Consider the following 25,932-nt stretch of genomic DNA (forward strand, 5'->3'; position numbering starts at 1 on the left):
CGCCCCGCCCCGCCCCGCCCGAGCGTCCTTGCGGGGCAGCCGGCGGCCCGCGCATAAGAAGAGCCGCCGTGTCTTGGGGTTTCGGCGCCTGAGGGGTCGGCAGGGCTGAGACCTCCCTTGTGAGAGCCCGGAGTCGGTTTCGGGCAGTTTTTCTTAACCAGTGGGATGCGTCGTGGGACTTCAGCTCATTTGAAAATTTCAATTAACGATGAATATAGTACTAAAATGCACGGAAATGTAAAAATACACTCTTGGAAAAAAGCGGGATTTTGTTTTTATCATGGTGGGACCTGGGGTTTTTTGACAGAAGGGTGGGACGTCAGGTGCGAAAGGTCACTGGTTTAAGGAGCTAGCTGCAGCCTCGTGTCGCTGCAGGGCTCGGCAAGGCAGTGTGAGGGCTCGAGTCCAGCCGGCACGGGACACGGAAGGACTGGGCTACTGCTAAAAAGACGAGGCCTTGGGTTCTTGCTGCAGAGGTGGGAGGGACGCTTGTCTCCCAGTAGACTCCTCCCTGGCTTGCTCCGATGACTCAGGGCAAGCAAAGCACGGGGACATCCAAACCCCAAGCCTCCAGGCTTAGGCCTGCACCTAGGACGCCTGCCAAATGATTTTGAAGCATCCAAAGCCCCGGGCAGGGGTGGAGGATGTTTGCCAGTAGCAAGGCCATGTATGGTTCTTGAATGACTCACGGATTTGGAATTGATTTAGCCTTTGGACAGGCACAGTTTTCCTTAAAAACAAAAAAAAGCCCTTTTATTTCCCAGTGACACATGGTGTGTGGTTTGGCTGCTCGCCTTCCTCTAAACATGGGGCAAGACAGGACTAGGCGGGCGGGAGTTGGCTGGTGTGGCAAATTCTTTGTTCTCTTCATTCACCCGCTCCAACAAGTCTCACTCAGTGGATGCTGGTGTTCTGTGGTCTTGAGCTAGCAGCAAGTGTGTAAAGGCCCCTGAATAATAAACAAGGTTTTTTCCACTCTCTCTTTGGGTTCTTCCGTGTATTTGATGTTAAAATTTTCTGCAGGGTTTTTTTTTATAGCCCATAAACAATCAGTGCTGTTTAAGAGGTTGGACTTGTTTTACAAGGCATTGTGTTAAATACAAGACTGGATAGCTGTTGAAGAGATTATTTAAAATATTGTTGTTCCTGACTCCCACAGAAGGGGGAGTGCTTCTACTTTTCAAAAGTATATTTTTTTGGATGCACGAAACTGAAAAAAATGTGGAGAAATGCCAACAGTATTAAAAAAAACAATTAAACATTGAAGCAAAAATATGAAGGGGGTTGAATACCATAAAGCTCAATGGTATGGCATAGATAGCTAAAAGGAGAATCTGGGGTGTCTTAACTGCTGGCTTTTTACTTAATTTTGACCAGAAGTGTATTAACTTTGCCCTGAACATTACATGAGATTCATACTCTTCCCCTGCTGCCCCCCCTGCCCCCCCCCCCAAAATAAACATGGCTTACATTGTGCTGCCTTCATTTTCCCATTACTAGAAATCACAAGTTTATACTTGTTTTATGCACGGACAGGACTTGAGGGTGTCAGTTTACAGGTACACTACTTCTCTTTTTTTCATAGCCTTTAGCAGCTAACTCGTCATAGATCCACCCATTGGTCCTTTTTCTCACTGTAAGCAAGTTATTCCTTGCCATTGCTGCCTCCGCCTCTTTCCTCCCTTCCTCCTAGCATTACAGCAAGGTCACAGAGAGCTGAAGCACAGACTTTTTTAAGTTTCCTTTTGACAGCGGTGGTCTGGTACAAGATTGGAAGCAATGCTTCGTGTAATTGTGGAATCTGCTACAAATATCCCCAAAACTAAGTTTGGGAAACCAGATCCTATTGTTTCTGTTATTTTTAAAGGTAAGGAAGAATAACAAAAATGTACTCAGGTTTCTTTCTGGATTTTCTGTAGTTGCTAGAAGAAGGGCATAGCATACATATTTTAAAGTCTGTGAAATACTGAAATTACATAACATTGCAACTACTATAATGTTAGCAAAGATCTTAACCAGAGACTATTTGCCTGCATGAATTGGGTGGTGTGTGCTGGTGGGTGGCATTTTTCCCAGGCCTGTAGGGCAGCTATTACAAGACTGTTTCAAGTTGCTGTAAAAGTTTATTTCTCCATCTTTATTTCATACCTGTTTACATCAAAATCTGTTCTCAACCTTGCAGTAAAGTCTACATTGCAGCATCTTAACTTTAATCTTTCCCTCCAAGGCTTTTCCTACTTTATTTTTGGCACAGTAATTGTTGCTCACTAAGAATATTGTTGCTGCAGCAATTGTTTCCTTATTGTGATTATTTTCTTTAAGTAATTTTGGCAATTGCTTTAAAGTTCCTGATGTTATTACCTCTGGTGCTTGTTTTACTTTTTGGCTTATACTTTTAAATTCTGTTTCTATTGAGCGAAACTCATGTTCCTCATCGCACCATTCTCAGAGTGCCTTGTTAATTGCTTATGGGAAAAACTTCATATTGTTTCTCTTACATTCACATGTAAGTTTGAATGGTAATTTATTTTTGTGTTAAGTTTTGTATATGATTTCTGCTTTTATTGCTTCCTCTTTCACCAGTACCAAAAGGTATGGAAGACCTGCCCAATCTTATGTTATACAGTCCATCAGTCTGAATTGTGGCAAGTAGTTAAATTTGTTCTTGAGAGTATTATTTCTTAACTATTGACTGAACTAAATGCAGCTCTCGAAGGATAGAAATAGTTGTTGTGTTTGCTCCCTTCACTGTAATTCCCCAAATAGGAAAGAGAGGCCTGTCCTTTGAAAATGTTTGAAAACTTGTTGCAAGATGGCAACAGTTTATTGCCAAGGAATTTAGCACCCTTTCCTCCTTTGTGTTTTTCTCCTGTTCTCTTTTTCTTATATTTTCAAGTTTATCTAGTTTTCCTTCAGCAGGACACATTATTTAGCCCTTTCCAATGGTCCTTATTTTTCCTAATACCTGCATCAAGCCTTTCTGTGTGGATCTCAAGGATTGGTATGAGGCTGAAGTTGGTTCCTTATTCACAGTTCCTTATTCCCGGTTCCTTTTTCAAAGCTAATCTAAACCCAATAAAAACTTGTTATTAATGAATTACACATCCTAAAGAGCCAGAATTTCATTAGCTACGCGTGTGTACTAATTCATACATAAATTAATATGTCACATCAAGTACAGAGCCCTAAACGAAGGTCAGATTAGGATGGGATTATGGGGCAAAATGCTTCTCGGGCCACCCCAAATTTCATGGCGATGCCACTGGGGCGCTGTCCCAAAGAACCATGACCACAGTCCCACCTGGCCCAAAGCACGATTTGACTGTGCCAGGCTGCCAACTAACAGCCCCCATACCCACTATACTAAGTATAATGATTTGAATAAGGAACTGGCTTTCAGGATGAGATTATGGCGAGAAATTCTGCTTGAGCCACCCATCAGAATACCTCTGCATGACTGGGGGACCGTCCTGGACATCTGTGACCAGAGACTTGCCTGACCCAAAGCGCGGTTTGGCCGTGCCAGGCTGCCAACGGATAGCACCCCAGCCACTGTGCTAAATACATGGAACCGAATAAGGAACTGGATTATGGGCTGGGATTATACCCAGAAATCCTTCTTGAGCTACCCCAGGCCACACCTTGGTGCTGCCAGGGGATGCTTCTGGACATCTCTGAATAGAGATCTGCCCAGCCCAAAGTGCAGTTTGGCTGTACCAGGCTGCCAAAACACAGCACCCCAGGCACTGTGCTAAATTAATGGCCCTGAAAAAGGAATTGGATTTTGGCTGGGATTATAGCTAAAAATCCTGCTTGGGCCACCCCAGAACATGTCTCTGTGCCACCAGGGGACTCTCCTAGACATCTCTGAACAGAAACTTGCCTGGTTTAAAACACAGTTTGTCCGTGCAAGGCTACGAACAGACAGCACCCCCCCAGACAATGTGTTAAGTATCTGGAACCGAATGAGGACCTGGATTTTGGGCTCGGATTATACCCAGAAATCCTTCTTGGACCACCCCACACTGTGCCTTGGGGGCACCAGGAGACTCTCCTGAACATCTCTGACCACAGACTTGCCCGGCCCAAAGCACAGTTTGGCTGTGCCAGCCTGCCTACTAAAAGCAGCCCAGCACAGTGCAAAGTATATGGATCCGAATAAGGAACTGGAATTTGGGATGGGATTATACCTAGAAATCCTTTTTGGGCCCCCCCAGACCATGTCTCTGTGCCACTAGGGGATGCTACTGGACATCTCTGATGAGAGACTTGCCTGACCTAAAGCACAGTTTGGGCATGCCAGGCTGCCAGCTGACACCACCCTCCAGCCACAGTGCGAAATATATGGACCTGAAGAAGAAATTGGATTTTGGGCTGGGATTATAGCTAGAAATCTTTCTTAGGCCACCCCACGCCATGCCTCTGTGGCATTGGGGGACTCTCCTGCACATTGCTGAGGACAGACTTGTTGGTTGTCTGGGGGACATCCAGGATGGGCAGCCACCATGATACCCCATTGGCCCTCAGGCAGGAAGACGGGGGGCGGGGGGGGGCAGGACAGCCCAGCTGCTCAGATGCCTGGGGGACATTTCCCACCGCCAAAATTCCTCATCAGGGGTGCAAACTTGGGCCCATGGAGTAGGGAACTCTTTGGTCTGGGGTTAGAAATGGAAATCCTTCTTGGCCACCCCACACTATGACTCTGTGGCACTGGTGGACTCCCATGGACATTCCTGACCAGAGTCTTTCCCAGCCCAGAGCGCGGTTTCCTCATGCCATGCTGCTAACTGCAGCCCCCATAACCATTAACATAAGAAAAGGCTTAGTCTGGCTGTCTGCGTGTCTGTCTGAATGTCTGTCCGTAATGTTTCTAGCCAGCTGCGCATGCGCCCCTGAGAGGGCGGGCGGCGATAGGCTGGGTGGCACATGCTGCACAGGCCCAAATTTGCACCGCTGCTGGGGAATTTTGGCAGTGGGGAATGACTCCCAGTCATATGAGCAGCTGGGCTGGCCCCCCATCTTCCTGCCTGAGGGCCAATGGGGTGTCACGGTGGCCGCCCATCCTGGATGCCCCCCAGACAACCAACAAGTCTGTCCTCAGCAATGTGCAGGAGAGTCCCCAAGCATCACAGAGGCATGGCGTGGGATGGCCCAAGAAGGATTTCTAGCTATAATCCCAGCCCAAAAACCAATTCCGTCTTTGGGTCCATATACTTCGCACTGTGGCTGGGGAGTGGTGTCAGCTGGCAGCCTGGCATGCCCAAACCGTGTTTTAGGTTGGGCAAGTCTCTCATCAGAGATGTCCAGTAGCATCCCCCAGTGGCACAGAGATGTGGTCTGGGGTGGCCCAAGAAGGATTTCTGGGTATAATCCCATCCCAAATTCCAGTTCCTTATTCGGATCCATATACTTTGCACTGTGCTGGGCTGCTTTTAGTAGGCAGGCTGGCACAGCCAAACTGTGCTTTGGGCTGGGCAAGTCTGTGGTCAGAGATGTCCAGGAGAGTCTCCTGGTGCCACAAAGTCTCAGCATGGGGTGGCCCAAAAAGGTTTTCTGGGTATAATCCAAGCCCAAAATCCAGGTCCTTGTTTGGTTCCAGATATTTAGCACATTGTCTGGGGGGGGGTGCTGTCTGTTCGTAGCCTTGCACGGCCAAACCATGTTTTAGGCCAGGCAAGTCTCTGTTCAGAGATGTCCAGGAGAGTCCCCTGGTGGCACAAAGACATGTTCTGGGGTGGCCCAAGCAGGATTTTTAGCTATAATCCCAGCCAAAATCCAATTCCTTTTTCAGGGCCATTAATTTAGCACAGTGCCTGGGGTGCTGTGTTTTGGCAGCCTGGTACAGCCAAACTGCACTTTGGGCTGGGCAGGTCTCTATTCAGAGATGTCCAGAAACATCCCCTGGTGGCACCAAGGTGTGGCCTGAGGTAGCTCAAGAAGGATTTCTGGGTATAATCCCAGCCCATAATCCAGTTCCTTATTCGGTTCCATGTATTTAGCACAGTGGCTGGGGTGATGTCCGTTGGCAGCCTGGCACGGCCAAACTGCGCTTTGGGTCAGGCAAGCCTCTGGTCACAGATGTCCAGGACGGTCCCCCAGTCATGCAGAGGTATTCTGATGGGTGGCTCAAGCAGAATTTCTCGCCATAATCCCATCCTGAAAGCCGGTTCCTTATTCAAATCATTATACTTAGTATAGTGGGTATGGGGGCTGTTAGTTGACAGCCTGGCACTGTCAAATCGTGCTTTGGGCCAGGTGGGACTGTGGTCATGGTTCTTTGGGACAGCGCCCCAGTGGCATCGCCATGAAATTTGGGGTGGCCCGAGAAGCATTTTGCCCCATAATCCCATCCTAATCTGACCTTCGTTTAGGGCTCTGTGACATATTTTACATATTAATTAGTATATATGCATAGCTAATGAAATTCTATTTCTTTAGGATGTGTAATTCATTAATAGCAAGTTTTTATTGGGTCTAGATTAGCTTTGAAAAAGGAACTGGGAATAAGGAACAGGAAACCGGGAATAAGGAACCAACTTCAACTTCATAGGTTTGGTGTTCTTGAGTCTGTCCTGTTTTTGTTTTTTCTTCTGCTTTTTAATTACCACTTCACTCCTTTCTTGTCTCTGTGCCCACAGTCCCTATCATTTCACTTCTGTCTCTTTTCCTTGTCTCTGTGGCTGATTGGCTTTACTGACCTTTGATGTTTACTTCTCTGGGTTGATGCTACTTTCTATAACCAGTTCTGTTCCTCCATCCAGTCTTCTGACCACATGCTGTTAATCATGTAATCCGTCCTACTTCAGCAAATATAAGCACTTGCTCCTTCCACACTGCTGGATTTGCTTCAGAGTCCTGCAGATGCTTCTGATGAGTGCCTGGACAATACAGGAAATGGGACATCAGTGACAGGCATTTAAGGAGCAGAGATCATATGTAAAAAATGCATGATGAAAACTAGGATTATGGACGCTTACACATCACTTACCTTTTTTCTTTAAACTACTTAACAGTAGTGGTCATCAACTGATTGATCATGGAGCCTCTTGCGGTCTATGTGAGGCTGGGCGGGGGGCTGAGTATGAGTGTGCATGCACATGCACATGCACGCCCCCACCCCAGCCCAGCAGGTTAGTCCACAGTGGAGGGAAGGGAGGGGCAGATTGAGGCCCACCATAGTGAGAGGCAGAGTGCGGCAGAGGCAGGAGCAGGGGTAAAGTGACTGGGGCCCTGGCCGGATGGGTGGTGGGAGGATCAAGCCCAGGCGGTTTGTCCAGGGGCACAGGGGGCTTCTGCTGCTGTGTGCACCCCAGCGGAGGCTGCTTCTTCCCCCACCAGCCCCAAACAGCCCCTTGCAGGCTGGAAGGCTGCCAGCCTGCAAGGGGAAACCTGTGGTTTGTTGTCTTTTTCTCACTTAAAGGAGAAATTTGTGATTTTTGGATCACAGATTTCTTCTTTAAAGGAGAAAAATCCTCATCATTCTGTGGCAAATGGAAGACCTGGATCTCTGGTTATAACCGTTCTGTATGCAGACATAGAAAACTAGAAAAAGGAAACAAATTTCCTGCCTTTAAATAACTACCTGGTCTGCTGGGGCAATCTGGCTAACAAGGCACTGTTAGTCTTTCTATCACCTCTGCTGCTTGCAAGGGCTTGTGCCTGTGGAGAGATTTGATCAGAAGAACAATAGCAATATATAGATATTTTGGCACAACTCCTTGTATGGATATTCTGTTCTGGAATAAAAGTGACTTCCAATATAGTCACTCCAGAACCTCACTTTTTAGTGGCTGGTTTTCAGAGGTTATAGTTTGTATTGCCTTAACTCTAAATGTCTAGTTGTATGTTTTAACCATGAGATGCCACTGGGTTACCTTAACTCTGTATTAACAGTGCTATTGGATACTTAATTACATGGAAGTTTGGTGTCATGAGTTTGGAAGTGAGGGACAGGGAAATCTGGTGATGTTTGTGTTCCTGAATCATTTGTTTACTCACATGTGTACCATTACTATCAGATGATTTTAAATCAAGTGAATAGTTTTCTGACACCAGGCAGTGTTTATTTCTGAAATCACTAAAAATAATAAAGTGCAACAAGGGAGTCAGTTTAAGTGCTGAATATGGATTGCTAGCAATATTGTAATTGCCTTCTTTTAAGGAAGGACCTATGTGGCTTAACAGAAACTTATATCTAGCTAGTGACTTTTTTTCCTGTTTAGTACACATTTGACCTAACAATATGAAAATGTTGACATTTGTAGAAATGTAAATATTCACATTAAAAATGAATTACTATTTCTAACAAAAGGTAGTAGAAAATGATAGCCAATAGTAGTATGGTGTCTTTCTTACTGGTACATAAAGCAAGAGAGAGTAAACCTGCCATTATTTTTGGTATTGAAAGTTAATTTTGCTGTCACTAAAGAAAGAAATAATAGCCTCCCCCATAGTCACCCCCATTCCTTACCTGAAGGTAGAGCAAAAAAAAAGGAGGAGGGGACGTGCAAGGTGGGAGAGTGGCTTAGATGTGCAGTTTACCTGAATTTGAATTTCACTCTTGGTTTCGCTGCCTGGGTTCATTACTGTAGAGAAGTGTGTTGAGAGGCAAATGACCCGGACAGCTGAAGAGCGGGTTATATTGAAAGCTTCCAAAGGGAGTTCCATCGGGATCTCCTTGACTAACAAATGTTGCTGTAGCATGATACCTTTGTGGAGAGAGCAGAATAGTTTCCTGAAGAGACAAGAATGTCAAATAAAAATATGTGCCATTAAAGGAATGTTGAAATGTAAAGGGAAAAAGATAAATAGTAAAGATGAACTACAGCGTGTTAGCTCCACACAAGGCCTGACTCAACTTTTTTTTAACAAAACCCTAATCATTTGAACTGCGCACCCCAAATTCTTATTGTCAAATAAATGCATGACAATTATTGTTTTCTTGGCATATAGTAGATTACTTACCATATAAATTAATTCATGGATCTTAATCTTTTTGAGGTATTGTTTTTGTTAGTAGTACACACTACATAGTTAGAAAGAATGCTCAAAAAAAATCTTGGCCAGTTATTACACTACATGGCATTACACCCTCACATTACAGACTTCAGTAGGGGTTGTAGTGCCTCAGTGCCTTCAGTATCATCCTTATGGTCTAGTGTCTTCCTCAGAAGGAACAGTCTCTTTTCCTTCCCTTCTCTACCCTTGCCCATAAGAGTGAAAACATTTTTCCCTTTCCATCCTGGCTCCTGTGATTCCTGTGACTGGGAATCTCAAGATCAGTCCTGCATCAGATTTTCTATATAGCTGTATTCAATAATCCTGGGCTTTTGCTTAGTTAATACATAGAAATATGAAGTGGAATTCAGTTTCTAGTATGAAAATTAGCTTTGTTCTGCAAGCGGTGCATTTGCAACATTAGGTTATAAATGCTGTTTCCTTTGTGGATTTATATGAGTCAGTATCCTGCATAATTTGTAGTCAATTCCTGTTACAGAAAAATGAGTCAGTTCCCTGCGATATGCAGTATGGGGTAATTGGTCCAGGTCTCTCATTGTCGTCCAGTAGAAAGCTATCAAAGCTCACTGCCTGAGTAGTATGTATACTGACTCACACATGTGGCTGATTTCAACATTGCTCCACAATCCTTTGTAAAGTTTTCCTGGCAAAGTACAGTCTTAAATTGCAGAGAACAGTAGTGCTGCATTTAAGGAATGTTGTGAGGGTAGGCAAGGAAGTCAGAAATAGGTCTGTAACTTCAGTTCTTCTAGGCTAGGGACAGCCACTGCACATAAACTAGTTGAAGTGATCAAAAACTGATTTAAACCTGTAACAGAATAGAAGCTCAGGGCACATAAACCAGTTTGAAAATGACCGAAACCAGTGAAAGATAAACCTAGTTGAATGTAGTATCAAACTTAAGTGATTTGTGTTAAACCAGTTTATGCAATGTCTGTCCCAGACCCCTTCTTGGTTTAACTTAAACCAGAGTCCCCCAGCATCCCAGATGCTTTGCAGCCCTGGGTGAGGCTCTCTGTTCCAGAGAACAGGCTGGCCCCACCCTTCTGCTCCCTGGCTGGAGCTCTGGCAGAGATGGCAGGTACAGCAGTGTCTGCTTGGCTTCCCCTTGCCCCCTGAACAACTCCCTGCTCAAGCAGGGATTCCCCACACCCCTCTCCCACAGGACAGACTGTGGCATGTGGTATGCTAGCTAATGCTGAGAGGTATTTGTGTAAGGCAGACAGGACAAAGGCAGACAGGACAGATTTGGAAGCAGATTTGGAGCTAATCAATAGGTCAGCTGGTAATATCCCTCCTTCCTTCTTTGGAAAAAGTTGTTTAAGAAGAGCTTGAACTAATGATAGAGGCTTTTGTTTTCTTGATAGGGTGCTAAATGCTTATCAAATCCCTGCTGGTTCCCTCACTGGTCAGGAGAGGAGAGGGGAGACGACCCCTCCCTAATCAGAGCATCCTGCTAGGGCCTAACCACACCGCCCTCAGCTCAGCATCGTGCAAGGGAAGGGAGGACTGCTCTAGCACCCCCCTGCTTCTAGCCTCAGCCACTGCAGGCATGTGCCTGCATTTTCTCAGTCCAGAGAGAATGTCTGTATGGTTGCAAAATGGTTCAGCCTAGCCAGGTTAGACTAACCTGCAAAGGTTTAATCAATTCAGGCTTAGGCTTTTTGAATGTCTGTTCCTAGCCCTAGTAATAGCCAGTGGGCACATCTATACAAGATGTTTACTGTGGAACTGACTGATTAGCTCTGCAGTAAAATGTCACCATCTACATGAGCAGTGCTATCAGGATGGAGTAAACTAATGGAGTAGACTAATGAATTCCACAAGTGCTATCCTATGGAGGAGTTATTTACTTAGCTACAACACACTTGTAGATGCTGATGGGGCATGAAGGTGCTTCAGTGCAGTGGCTGCCTACTGACTCAGCGTGCTGCAGTCCCAGGCACATGTGTGAACAGTGTGCCTGGGAACAATGACCTCTGGCATGAAACGCACTGGAGTTTATTCAGTCGTATTTATTGCATATGTGGACATGCCCAGTATCTCAGTGGTTAGTTCACTTAATGATAATCGATGTATTGATGAGTCAAGCTAATCTATATTGTTTAGTGTTATGCTTGTATGCAATGGAGGTGTAACTGGAAATTTCAGTGCCCTGAATAGAGATGCTGTCACATGCTGGGGTGGGGGGGGAGGGTGCCAATCACTGGAGAGCAGGAAGGAGGAATGTGGAGTTCTATGGGATGCTGCTGGACCCACCTCCCCCACCCTGATCTAAATTGGCAGCTAAGGTTGATGCCTTACTTGCCCCAACCTAGTTATGGTATTATTTATATTGCATGCTTCCTTATAAATCTGCTGCTGGTCAACAGTCACATCCAGGGGCAGTATTTTCCTTTGCGACAATATAGTTAGCCTGAAGATCAAAGCATACAAGTAAGGAAAAAGTCAAAACACTTAAGATCAAAATATTGATTGCTTGGAAATTGTTGTATCAATGGAAATCCCTTTAGAATCTATTCTTCTCTATATGGGTTAACTCACAGAAACTGGGGGAAAGAAGTCAGGGGCAAGCACCGGGTGGGGTGGGGGCAGGCAATAGCAGAGACAGTTACAGGGCAGGCATTGGGGGAGTGAAGCAGCCTGACCCCTACCCCTTGCCCTCCTGACCTCTGAGTTAACTGGCCTGTTCCCTCCCACCAGTTGCCCCCCCCTGCTACCTGCCCCCCAGCACTTGCTGTCCCTACTACTTGCCCCCTCATGCCTGCACCCCCTAGCACTTTCTATTCCCCTGGTGCTTGCCTCCCCTGCTCTGGCCCCAGCCTACCCCAGTAGCAGTGGCAGTTTTGGCGTTGTTGGAGGTGGAGCGGGGCGGGATGGGGGGGGTGGCGAGTGCTGACCAGGGGTCAGCGACCACCCACAGAGACCACCAGCAGTGGCGATGGCCAGCAGCGATTGTGGACCAGTCGCAGATGCTGTCAACAGTGTCAGCAGGGGGGTGGTGAGTGGCGACCAGCAGGGAGGTGCCACCGACAGTGTTGGTGGTGCCTTTTTGTAGAGGGTGCACCACCATGCTCAGTGGGTGTGCATGCACCCCTACACATTGCCTCCGCCCCTCCACCTTGTATTTGGATCCAAAACAAGGGACTTTTTTCCTCATGTTAAATGGCGGGGGGAGGGGGGAGAAAACCTTGTTTTGTATTTGAATAAATATGATATGTGGCCTATTGTCTCTGGCTGATCACTTTCATAAATTATGCTAAAGTTATGCTAAAATAATAAATAAAACCCCTAGAAGCATACCTGAGAAAACCAGGAAGAGAGAAATTCAAGGGTTGCTCTAAACTACCTAATTTTCAGGCTTTGGTGGATACTGAATGGGAGTACGGGGGCTTGGGATGTGCTTCTGAACATCACTTCCAGGCTCACCTTAGAGGGAGTGTAGAAATGACAGGACACATAAAGCCCTCCCCCTGCCCCTCAACTTCCGTGGTATTTCCATTTTGTGGTATATTTCTTTGCTTGCTTGTTTTAAAAGAGTTATTCCTCTCCAAAGGAATTCTCAGCAACAGAAACAACTGATACTGAATAGATCAAAAAGTTTGCTGTAAAACTAAAACTCTTACACAAAAGGAAAGGGAAGAGTTTAAAAATATTTTACTTGATAATTTGATCCTTTTCATAGATATAAACAATTACATTTTATTTTCATTTGCAGATGAAAAAAAGAAAACAAAGAAAATTGATAGTGAACTCAATCCTGTTTGGAACGAGGTGACCTATTCTCTTAATTATTTTTTTTTAGTATATAGTACAGTACTTCTATAAAGGGAAATGCTTTCTTATAAGGTAGTTCACAGCCAAACAAGTAGGCACAAAGTGGGATGATCTATCAGAATTGTATCAGATTACCATTTGAGTTAAAACAGATGACTATCATCCAGTTCAGGAGTGGGCAAAATACAGCCTGCAAGGCCATTCTATCCAGCCCATGGGGCCCTTAAAAAATTTAGAAAATGAATATTTATCTGTCTTTGGTTCCTGTAAAAAATGACAGGATCCAGGGGCAATAGGACCCAGGGGAAGCCCGGAGGGCTCCTGCAACAGCAGGGCCTGCCTGGCCCTACCCCCCTCAGCCAGAAGCCCCTGCAGGAGCTTCTGGCCTGAGACCATGTGGCTGCCCTGGCGCCGGAACCTCAGGTAAGGGGGGGGGGGAAGGGCAGGGGAGGACCACAGGCATGGAAGAAGCCCAGGGAAAAGCTGAGCCTGGAAAAGCAGCCCTTCGCCCACCACGTGGCCAGCACTCCCTACTGCAGCTGCTCGCAGCCCGCTCAGGGCTGTCCTAAGCAGGCACAGGCAGCCCCAAATGGGCTGGGAGCGGCTACAGCACAGGGCACCGGCCGTGGGGTGGGCGAGGGGCTGCTTTTCCCTGCACTCAGCACCAGCTTGTTCCCTGCTGGTGAGCAGGGGGTTAGGGCTGCACGCTGTGCCACAGGGTTGGGAGGCACTGGGAGTGAGTGGGTGCACAAAGCCACACCAGTGTCCCAGAGCCAGCAGGACCCAGAGCAGAGTGGCAGGAGTACACAGTCCCAGCCAGCAGTGGCTCTGTGGAGTCAGGCCAGCTCCCCCCCCACTCCCTGCTGGTGCAGCCCAGTCCGGGTCCGCAGACCCCTGCCAACTTGCGCCCCACTTTGGGCCCCGCCAATGCTGGCCCCGAGACATTGGGACATTGGTCCCAAGATGGTGACCAAGGGGCAGGGCTACCTATGAAGCCCTCGACAGCTTGCCAAAACTGGGTAAGTGGCCCTCTGCCCAAAATAATTGCCTGCCCCTGATCTAGTTCCTCTTGAAGTCAAAGGGCACATCTATACCATAGCAGTATCTTGTCCTATCAGAGATGCCCCTGAGCATGCTTCATCCATCCATTCCAACGTCATACCCCAAACTTTGACGTTTGCTGGTGAAGATGCATTTCCCCAGTCACTTCTTTCAAACACACCAAAGACTGAGGACTTGTGAATGCCTGCAGGGCCTGGTCCTAGAGCATCTTCAACAGTATGTTTCTGGGTTCAGAGTACATGTTTATAGGAGTGGGTGAGCTGAGGATGCTTGTGAATAGCCCAGTGGAAGCTTACTGATGCTGCAGTGTAGATATGGCTGGAGGGTGTTCTGCCATTGGTAACAATGGGAGTATAATTGGGTCCTTTATATAAGCACTTCCACTTTGATGATTAATTGTACACTAAGCACATTTTTCATGATTAATGCATCTATTGGTGGGGCGTCCTCTAAACTTATAATGTTATAAAGAGAAAGCAATGAAAGTCAGAGGCCATCATCACAGTTTATGCAAACTAATGTGAAAAAACCCACAAACAAGTACTTGAAATCAAAATGGCAACTTTTTTCATCCCAGGATTGCAATGGGAGCAGGATTAGGTCCTATGAATGAAAATAAATGATTTATGTTAGTATGCAGGAGTGGAATCAGTAGATTACTGTTGTGCAGTAATATTGAGACTCATCTTTTTAATTTTAACTTACCAATAAAAAGTCACAGTGGTACTACAGAGAGGTTCTAAGATTTTCTGCTTTTCAAGTACCCACATGAAAGTTCAGGCAGGTCTGACTGTATCACTAAATGTCATGTTTATTCAAGAGTAGTGTTGTTTGTGATCATATTGTTAAGAGAGATTATATTTTATCTGTAATGACTATTGTTGCTTTAATCTCTTTGAACAGATTCTCGAATTTGATCTGAAAGGGATAGCTCTGGATATTTCATCATCCTTGACAATTGTTGTGAAAGATTTTGAAACAATTGGACAAAACAAGTATGTTGTTTTACTCCTTGTCAAACACCTCCAAATGCAAATACAATTCAAAAGTCCAAGTAAAAGTAGATCTGATGCTTTTCTAAAAACAAATAACTGTTTCAGTTAGATTGCTGCTTTGAATTTGCTGTTATTTTATTGTGATTTCATAATTGCTTAGACAGCCTAAACCAGGGGTGCACAATATATACTGTAGACTAGGGGGTCATATGCAGTTCATAGGTCCTCATTTTAGTGGCCTGCCCTAATTGGCTGTTAGATCGCTTTATTAAATAAAAAAGGGATTTTAAAAGAAAACAGGGGATCCTTTGTCCTCACTGGGCAGTATTTTGTTGATCTATACACACACCTGCATTTGTAGTTGTTTCCAGCTTGCTGACAGGTGGAGGGATGTCAGTAGTGGTAGTCCTCCATAACAGAGTGTACCTCAATTAATGCATCCCTCAATAAATTTTGATTTGTGTTCCCCTGTCTTACACCAATTGTCCTTTTCTTTGCCTCTGACCAGTATTCCTCAGTTGCTGCTCTGGGTCAGGATTTCAGCCTTCACTGTGTATTTGATCTGAGGTACAGACAGTTACATAGAGCCAGATCCAAAAGGAAATTAGGTGCTTACAGTAGGACTTTGGTGGAATTTACCATAGGTACTGAAATCCAACATTGCAATCTGAAACACCACCAGCACAGCTGCTACCTAAGTCTGGAAGTGCGCATATGAAGCTCCAACACTTAACACAAGGTCCTGGGGGTCAAACATGCAGAACAGCGGTTCCCAACCTTGGGGTTGCAGTGATTAAAAAAAAAAAAAAAAAAAAAAAAAAAAAAAAAAAAAATGGAGTCATGCATTCTTGGGGAGGGAGGCATGGGGGGGGGTAGTACATGCCCCCTAGATTTGTGCATGGAGTGGGGGTGGATGCAGGCTGCCCACTGTGGGCTCAGGGCTCCCCACTCTGCTACCCTCCCCCCAGAGCCTCCATGGCAAAGCAGGCTCAGTGCCACTGCTGGGAGCCCCATGCCAGCCATGGCGAGGTACCTCCTGCCCACCCAGCAGCAGTGGGGGGCAAAACTTTGTACTGCCACCACTGCTACTGATGCCAGGTGGGTAGGGGGTGCCTTCCCATGGCAGCATGGCTGGCATGGAGCTCTTGGCAGTGGCATTGAACCTTTCTGCCCTCCTGTCCCATGTCCCACCTGCTGGACCATGAAGTCCCCTGGGGGGAGGGCAGCAGGGCAGGGAGCCCCATGCCTGCAGCAGGCAGCCAGCATCCTCCCTCCATCACAGGCTCTACTCCAGCCATGCCATCTTCAGGGGAAGCAGGGTGGGAGCAGCTGGGCTCTCCTCTCCACTTGGGCTGCAGAAGCTACCATATCCCGTGGGTGGCAGCCAAGGCTTGGGAGCTGTTGGGGGAGGGGAGCAGAGGGTTGCGGGCTTAGCCTTGGTCCTGTAGCTCTGACAGTTGGAGGCCCCCTCCAGCAGGGTTCAGGGGGCAGGGGGCTTCAGGATGCAAGTGAGGGGCACCAGTGGGAGTGGAGAACTATGGGTAGGGAGTGAGGGTCACCTGGGGGTAGGGGGCATGCTGAGGAAATGGGGTCATGCTAAGGAAAAGGTTGGGAAGCCCTGATCTAGAACTTGAATATTGTGGCATTCTACTTTTAGTTGTCTAAGTTCTTCATTAGATCTGTCCCTCGTTTTTTTAATTCCTCCTTGTGAGGCTAGAGAAAAAAAGTTTCATCCAGGCAACTGATTACAGTGGGCTTTGGATAAGGGTCCCAAATGCATCTGACCAAAAATACTTCAGGTAAGTCAGACACCCTGCTTTTATTAGTTTCAAAACTATTTATGTCAGTGTGTATACACTAAGAAGATAAATGAAAGATAGTCATACCTATACATGTATGGATGAATAGTACAGGAAGCATTGATATGCTGTCACTAAAATAAAAATAGTGTATCCAATTTCTCTTTGGTTCGAAGAGGTACATTAATGCACCTGTTCCATAAAAAAAGGTACATTTAAAAAGTTTTCCTAGTGGAAAACTTTATTAAAAAAAAAAAAAAAAAAAAAAAGCCCAACATAGTTCTGTGTTTAATTTTACTGTAAATGACAGAGGAAACAATCACACTGTGAAAAGCATATCTTAGAAGAGAAAAAAGAAAATTATAATGTAAAAGGTTTAGAGTATTGAAATCCTGTTTGTTTTAAGCTGGTAGTTATGTGTTGAAGAGTTCATTTGTTTAGATGCCATCTAATAAATTTCATTTTATAACAAAGTATAAAACTCATACCACGATTTTAGTCCGCGAATTGTTTAAAATTGAAAGCTGTATATTTTAAAAATATATATATTCATATAAGTTTGAAAGCTAAAATTAAGTGGAATACCCATTTAATTTACAGGAATGAAAGTGACTATAACTAAAACAGGTTATAATGCAACACTGGGCACATCTACATGTGCAAATGCTGCTGGATGGGTTTAGTCCTTAGTAATTTACTGCAGCGTAAACCCACCATGGGCAGGTGGCTACATGAGCAGGCCATTGGGAGCAGGTGTGTTTTCAAATGGAGCAGCCCAGAAAGGGTTGCTCCCACCCTGTCTGTCCCCCTGCAGCAGCCAGGGGGAGCTCCAGGCTCCCCCTGGGTGCTAGCCCAGGGGCTGGCAGGAGATAGCTGTCTCCTGGTGGGGGCTGAGAGGTTGCTCCCTGCCCCTGGGAGCTGCCTGCTGACAGGGTGGGCTCCGATGGCAGAGCCTGGGCTGGGGCAGTGTCCCTCTTCCCTGACAGCAGGGAATCCCAGCCCCAGCTCCCCATCTCAGGGATTGAAAGAAGCTGTAGGGGAGGGGTAGGTCCCAGTCCCCTGCCCCAGTGCACAGGTGGGGCACCTAGCAGCATGCCCCCAGCTGGGTGGGGAATCTAGGGGCTCACTACCCCTTCTAGTGGATTGGGGCAGGGGGCTGGGACCTGCCCTTCCCCCACAGCTCTTTCTAAGCCCCATGCCTCAATCACCCAATCAGGGCATGGGCCTGGGAAAGCGCTGTAGGGCTGGAACCTGCCCCAGACTGGAACAGTTCCTGGCCAGCCCTGGGCTGCATGTGCAGATTTCCATGCAAAGCCCAGGGCTGGCCAGGAAATTTCCCAGTCTGGGGCAGGTCCCAGCCACCCCCTGGCTGAAGAGGGAAGTCTTTCTGTGCAGCAAGCTCCTTGATTTCTCCCTGCCCCTGAAAGCTACCTGCTGCTGGGGTGGGCTCTGGGGGAACAATTTTCTAGCCCCTGCTCTCCAATTGTGGAGCTGGGCCCAGGAGCTCCCAGCTGCTGGGGTAAAGGGACATTGTTTGACCTGGGCTTCACCACCAGAGTGGCAGCAGGCAACTCCCAGGGGCAATCTCCCACCTCTGCTACCTGACTGACCAGGAACAAATTTGCTCCTGGTTGGCAGTCTACAAGTGGCTTACTGCATAGTGACTACTCGACAGTTAATTTGCTACCTACATTGGCAGGTAGCAAATTAACTGCAGAGTAGAGCAAATTATTGTGCAGTAAGGGTCTTTACATGTAGACAGTGACGCTTACTGTGCAGTAAAGCGTCTCATGTAGATGTGCCCATAGAGTACTTATTAAAAAGTCCAGATGATAATTTTTTGCAGAAGGATTGTATGTTTCCTGGAATAAAAAAACTGTCCTGTTTGGAATAGATAAGATGCCATGAAATAAAGATTTGCAGCTTTACAAAATACAAGTGCAAATGGTGTATGTAAGAAGGCTTCAGAGCAATTAAATATCCTATCCATGTGCATCATTTAGTGTATAACTGCAGTATATATAGCCAGCATTCTGTAATTGTTATTAGTTATTTATATTATTGTAGCTCCTAGACCTAGACAACTTTCAGCATTTTACTACCTATAGTTTTAACAAAAGGAATACTCTTGATTACATTTGATCTTTATTGTCTTCTTCATTTTGTCTTTTTAATTTAAGAATCATAATATATATTTTCTGAGGTGATGAGACAAATACCATATCCTGAACAAACAAGTAAAAGGACTTCATGCAGCAGTGGGGTGTAAATGAGTGACTGTGGGAGGCAAAGAACCAGAATTCTCACCCCAAAGTGTTTACTTCTTGGCTCCTGCTGCACCTTGTGGTTGTCTGGCAGGTTTAGCCAGTGAACAATATAGCCCTGACCCACTTACCATGCTGCAATGTGTGTGTGTGTGTGGGGGGGGGGGGGGGGAGGGGGGGGAATCTCCCTTGTCTTGAAGTATAGTGCTATATCCTGGACATATTACTCCAAATGCAACTTCACCAGTACTGAAAGGAGTGAAAGAATAATTTTTCCATAACTTATATGCAACACTACTATTAATACCTCCCAGTATGCTATTAGTGTTTAAAAACACTACTACACTGTCGATTCTTATTCACGTTGCGGTCCAATGTAATCCTTGTGTCCTCTTTTGCAGTACTGCAGTTTAGTGAGTCTGTCCCTAACTTGTATTTGTACATTTTATATTTGTGCATTTGTTCCTCACTAAGTGCAGTACTTTGCACATGCACTTTCAGAATTTCATCCTATTTATTTAAAACATTTCTTCCAAATTTTCAAGGTCATTTTCCATCTTCATCTCATTCTTCAAAGTAATTAAATTTAATATGTATGCACTCAATTTCATTTTTGAAGTAAAAGTTAAAATATTGAACAGTACTGGACCTAAAAAGACTCTTGGAAAATTCCACTTAAACCTTGAGCCATTGACAATTACTCTTGGAGCATGATAATCCAACCAGTTTGTACGTATTTTACAGTAGTTTCATTTAAACTATATTTCCTTAAATTTATTTGTGAGAATGCTATTGGAGACATTTTCTCATATCTAAATGGCCCTCCTATCTTTGATGATATCTCTTCCACCCCACCATTTAGTCACTAAGGACCCAACCTCTGGAGATTCATCTAGGTTAGAAATACCTGAAATGCATTGCGGGCCTTTGACCTCAAACACTTTAGAAAGCAGGATGTAGAAGGAAGAAACTGAATAGGAAAGCCTACCAGGCCTCCTAGGTCTTGTGATGTGCTCTTCATGATAACACTAAATATAGTAGGATTCTTATCTGAAGCTTTAAGATCAACTCAGTGATTGGAGCAGGAATCCAGCTAGTTCTTGTATTTTCAAACTGGATCATCTTTTCCTTATCTGCTGTTATATTTGCAAACATCAGCTGGGCTTATGTTTACATTTCACATAAGAATGATTAAGGGCTGATTGTCATAAATATTGTTTGTTAATGGACCAGAATTAGCTCCCAGGTATGTATCCCATGTACAAATAAAAACAAACAAAGAAAAATGTCTGGGAAAGTGACTTCCACATACAGAGCTAGGAAAAGTACATTGTGCAAAATAAAAATGAGGATGGTGAAATAACTATTTTACAATCACCAACTGTTTTAGGGTCATGGACAGATATTCATTTGATGCATGTACAGCAAGTTGGCTCTATTTTAAAAATAGCTACCATTACAAAACTTAAGACAGGAGAAAACAGAAGTCTTACTTCAAAGTCAAACCTTTAACACATCTTACCTTCTTTTACTACTCCACATAATTATGTCACTTAATTTTCAATAACTTAAAATGTGTCATAGACACTTCAGTACCCAGTTAATAACATGGAAAATGCATTCCAAACATGCAAAGAATGTTACGTTTTGATATAAATTTTATTGTGGGGTTTCATGTTCATGGTTTTTCAGCAGTCCTAGATGAAAGCCATTCAGCTTAGAAATGAATAGTGTTTTTGGTTGTGCTCAGTATTCAGAGTGTTGTTAACTCTAAGATAACTAAAAGTTCAGTTAAGAGTTCTTTGAAGACCTGAAATTGTTTTGTATTTTAAAGAAAAGTATATCCCACATTCAGCTGCACACAGACTTGTACTGTAGTAATAAAATGCAGCATTTCAGTTCCTTAAAGTGCTTAGTTTCTGTGTGCTTAGGCCTGCCTTTTCTGGTTGATTTTACAAATTCACAATAATGAAGAAAGTTTTTAATTTTTTCCTTTGTAAGATTCTGATGGTATAGTCCTAAAACAGCTGAGCCTTTCTTTTTCACTACATTTGGCACAATTCCACTACATTTGACAATTCCCAGTTCAATGGAATGAGGATTTTGCCCTTATATGTATAAACAGGAAAATATTAGAAACTCTTAGGAGGTTTGAAGAAGTGCTATATTAACTTCCTGCAAGTTGTATAGTTTAAGTTGTTATCCATCTCTGTGAATCAGATTAAAGAAACATAATTCTGAATTAATCTATTATTCAATAAAGTGAGCCACAATCAGTGCAGGAACCTCCTGGCCTGTTTTTTTGTTTTGTTTTGGGGTTTGTTTGGGGTTTTTTTTGGGGGGGGGGAGGGGAGGAGGTCAGTGTACCCCAGCCCTGACCAGCAGTATCACAGGACTTGCAAAAGATGCTAAGTAATTTAAAAATTGGCAAATTAGACTGGTTTATGTTAAGCACATGAAAGTCTAGAGATAGATGTCAACAGAGTGCAGTGCCTGGAACAATGACACCCAGACTCTAGGAGCGCTATAATTTTTATTTATATATATAGGAGCCTAGGAGGAGGTTACCAGATTTACTTTGACATGTGCATTTTATGTCATGAATTGAATTTAGGCCTTCTGGAGTGAAAGCCTAGTATTGCATAAACCCAGTACAGGCTGTTCATCAAGTAGAGAACCCTTTGCTTCAGAAAGGCAAACAGTGCCACTGTGCCAGTAAGCCAACACCTACATTTTCACATTCTTATTCATATATTGATCTTGCAGTATGGAGGGCTAGACTGAGTTATTAGACTCTGCTTTGAATATAAGGGAGCATTTCAGCTTGTGCTATGCTGTAAAGAGAGTTCCTCCTTTCCCTAGCTTAATTCCTTTTGCGGTGGAGTGAGGTGGGGCCAGTAATTTACATAGCTTGTGGCTTAGTTTACTCGTCACTCCAAAACTCAAGTTCCAAACTCAGTTGCCTTGCTTGGTGGAAAGAATGGAGCATGATTTGCCCCAATCCCCCTTCCCCTGACCACTGGCTCATTCACATAGAGGAGTAAATAGCAGCCTTTGTGCCCTAAACAAAATCCTGAGGAGGGAAGCAACTGGGGTGGGGAAGAGTAGGGTATCAGTATTACCTGCACTGGGGACTCAAATCCGTGACTGCTTCTGGCACAGAGCTGTCTGGCCAGCTACTGCTGCTAAGGAAATGGCTGATGCAGCTGGTGACTCACTTCCCCACCCCAAGTTATGGTGCTGCATTCATAGGAACCATATCAGCCCTGACTTTTCTCCCATCCAGCAGGGTGATGTGTGGCAGCACAGATCATTGAGTAGGCACCCTGTACAGTAATTCATTCAGACCATTATCATACCATGCAGGAGAAAGAATTCTGTTCCTTTGCTTCTACATCTACTAAAACACTATTTGCCGCAGTGGTGTATTTCTGCAATTTAAGACAACGTGAACATTATGCATATTTTTCCGTTTTCCTGGACCCAGAATTTACTACTGTTTGCAGAAATGTGGTGATCCTTTAAGAGCAGACCAGCATTAAATTATGACAAGAAGTCTAACCTATTGGAAAAAAGTAAATTTAAAAAATACTTGACACAACAATATTAAAATTCACCACAGAAACAGCCAGAGAGAGCTCTCACATGACTAAGTGCTTAGCTGGTTTTTCCAACATAAAGATATCTGAGAAGAAAACATCTGTTTTCTATTATGTTATATTAGCCTTGTCAAGGCTTTGAAAATCGCTCATTCTACTGGGAAAAAATGAATATACAGTTTGAAGAAAATGTAACATTTAGAATCTTTTTCAGCAACTGAACACAAACAGTAGATCACAAAGTTACAAACACCATGGTCTTTTCAGGAAGTTACAATTCTGTGAAGTGATTTTATTCCATTTGTAGGCAGGCATGTCATCCGGTTTTCATATTTTCGAGACTACGTAGTTAGTAACAGAGCAACACAGAAAAAAATAGGATGAACACACCCTTCTGTGTAACTACAGTCACTAAATCTACAGCAAGGACAATTAACTGCAGCTGTCTTCTGCGGCATAAATTTGTAATCACAATTGTTTAACCAAATTTAACCTATTAACCTAGCTGGAAATGTATTTAGATTCTTCTGCTGAAACTGGATGTCTGCATGGACTCTTGGATCTGAGTCTGGACAAAATTACACTTGGAATGGCTTCAAAAGGAAGGGTGAGTTGCTGCACTGGAAGGTGCAGCAGCTGTTGTGCTGTAGCCATTATAGGCTAGGGACAGAAATTACACTTAAACCAGTATAAGTGCTTGGAACCTGGTTCAGATCTGTAACACAACAGAAGTTTAGTGTGCATAAACTGCTTTCAAAGTGGCTGAAATCAGTTTAAGATAAAAACTGAATGGATGTAGTATCAGATTTAGCCCATTTAGGTTTAATCAGTTTATTGAACTGCTGTCCCAGATCACCTCCAGATTCAAGTCGACTCTTACTCCCCCAGCATCCCAGGATGCTTTCCAGCTCCCCTGCAACCCTTCCCTTCCCCTTGCAGGGTGGGTGGGCTAGCTTTGGCCCCAGGGAGGCATGCTGTAACGTCCCCCAGCTTCTGGCTTGTGCCACTGCAGGCATGTGGCTGCATTTACAGAATCAAAAGTGAATGACTGTTCACTTGCTTATCAGTTCAATCTTTGCAATTTAGACTAATCTGTGAAGATTGAATCAATTCAGCCTTGGGCATTTTGACTGTCTCCACTAAGCCTTGAAGATGCTCCAAGTATACGTTTGTCCATACCCTCGGTTATGGAGGTTTCACTTGGATGTGGGAGTTCTGTGTATGGGTCTAAATGCAAAGTAGAGCCATCCATTTTATAATCTCTTTAATCCTTCCTGAGGAGTTCACTTTTTCAACTGATGATGTTCATAGTGTGTTTTTTTTCAAATGATACTCCTGCAAAAAAATCACTGTAAAAATTAATGAAGTATGATTTGTGTTTAAACAAGCATATTTAATAACAAGAGTAAGCATTAAAAGATGGGGGACAGGGGTCTAGGGATGACCTCTGTAGTTTAACCTATGTTGTCAATGGGAATGTTTGGATATAAGTATTATAATTTATGATGAAAAAGCAACTATGATGGGGAATGGATGCTATAAGTCTCTAACAAAATAACCTCTAAACTAGAAGGCAAAAGATCAAGAGAAGAGAAAGGACATATATTGAACTGATAAATATTAGTATGCCTCCACTGAAATGAATGGATTACTGCAATTATATGGGAAGAGGATCTGGAAGTCTGGCATAGGAGAGCTACATAAAAAGCTAACATGATACTTCAAAAGAGAAAAATGGTAATTCATTGGTTGGTGCTGTGAACTAGGATTTCCTAATCCAGCCATGAATGCAGTGTTTCACTTCTCTTGATATTTAGGTTTCTGTGAGGAAGTGTTAACCACAGCACCAACGGATTAATTAGTTGTCACAAGTACAATGCTTTCTTTAACAGTTGGTCATCAGTAATTTTCTGAATGTAATATTAAAAAGGTAAAAGAATAACATCCCTTGAATAGCATAGGGAAGACACTACATGACTAACATTGATATAAGATACACATCAAATAGTTGATTTATCTTTTGAAATTGGAAACTTCAGACAAAATCCCAGTAGGACCTTAAATGCTAAATTGATGGCACAAGACAATGTTTATATGCTGCTCAAATTTTAACCCAGAAGGATTTCTGTTGTGCTGCTTGAAACTTGCCACATAATCAAACAAGTGCACCAGCATAATTTGGTTAGGCAGTGCTGAGAAGAGTGAAAAAAATGCAAACTTAGGTTGCAAAATTTCAGAAGTGTCATGATTGTACAGCTGCTCTTAAAGTCAGGAGATGTAAGGGTGTGGTTATTGAGACTGTCATCCAGATTATATGTGAATCTAATTTAATTGGTTTTACAAATTCTCTTTAATTCTCATTTGAGCAAGTGCACACTCATATATATTGAATGGTTTTGGTAACCTTTCATTTAAAAGAACAAACAAACCTACAAATTGTATCAAATCCGACTAGCGAATTTATGAAGCTTCTCAAAAAATAAAGAAAAATCTATCCTTGGAAAGCCTTTCTTTCTCTCTCCAGAATCATTTGGCTTCACTCTTTTTAGGTAAGCCTGGTTAATATATTTTCTCTGGAGTGAGAGTTTTGGGTGAAGCTCATATTTAACAACAGGATCACTTTCATATAAGGTGTTTGTGTTAATTGCACCATAAACACCAACTCTGCCACACTTTTAAAATCCAATATATGGTGTAACAATAGAGCAAATAAGCCACTAAGATGTTCCACATATAACATATAATGTCTTTGCATATAGTTTGTAACACACCTTAAATTGTAAGTGTGACGTGGGCGCTGACCCATGACAGATCCTGATGCTCACATGTGTGTTGGGATCCAGCATGAGTGTAAGCAGGTTGACATACCTGCTGCTTTGCAGGCTGGTTTTGCTCACTTGTGAGTTCCTCAGTAGTTCTCTATACACAAACAGTATCTTTGCACCAAGCAAACAAAACTCTCATCTCCTCTTCTGGCAGCGAGCTTACCTGCATCATAGTTTGCCCCCTGGCCATAAGCTGTTTGTTCTCCAAATTGCTGCCCCTTCTGCATTCTCTCTCTCTCTCTTTTTCCTCAGGTTTTTAACTGCTAGCAGGCTGCTCCCTCATTAGATAACTCCCTACAGATGGGCTTCTGCAGCAGGGATATCTGCTTCCCCTTCAAAGGCTGGATCACCCTGTCTAATCAGTGGGATCATGCTAGTTCTGGAACTGGGGCCCCCATCCAAGCCCTGGTGGCAGAGAGGAGGGGTGCCATGAGCCCTACATCAAAGAATGTCTCACTGTGCCCCAGATCTTTAAAAGTCAGATATGCATCTGGGAGCCCCAGTTGCACACACCTGTTATTTTGTTGTTGTTTTTAAAGTTTCTGGGGCACCCATGGAAGTGACAGCTGGAGAGTCTGGTAGGTCCTCACTCC

The 25,932-nt window shown here is 44.1% G+C and overlaps 1 protein-coding gene across 4 annotated transcripts in view; it reads left to right on the top strand.

The window, feature by feature from the left end:
• Positions 1-1,670: 1,670 nt before the first annotated feature.
• MYOF (myoferlin) overlaps positions 1,671-25,932 on the top strand; it is a 121,807-nt gene continuing 97,545 nt past the window's right edge. For all 4 annotated transcript variants that reach the window (XM_019484240.2, XM_006276618.4, XM_019484241.2 and 1 more), the window contains exons 1-3: positions 1,671-1,867; positions 12,737-12,792; positions 14,761-14,852. In XM_019484240.2, the coding sequence (XP_019339785.1) occupies positions 1,780-1,867; positions 12,737-12,792; positions 14,761-14,852 (236 nt within the window). In that variant the 5' untranslated portion in view covers positions 1,671-1,779. The remainder of the gene's footprint in view (positions 1,868-12,736; positions 12,793-14,760; positions 14,853-25,932) is intronic.

The sequence above is a fragment of the Alligator mississippiensis genome, chromosome 6 (genome assembly GCF_030867095.1).
Source record: "Alligator mississippiensis isolate rAllMis1 chromosome 6, rAllMis1, whole genome shotgun sequence".
Taxonomy (NCBI): Eukaryota; Metazoa; Chordata; order Crocodylia; family Alligatoridae; genus Alligator; species Alligator mississippiensis.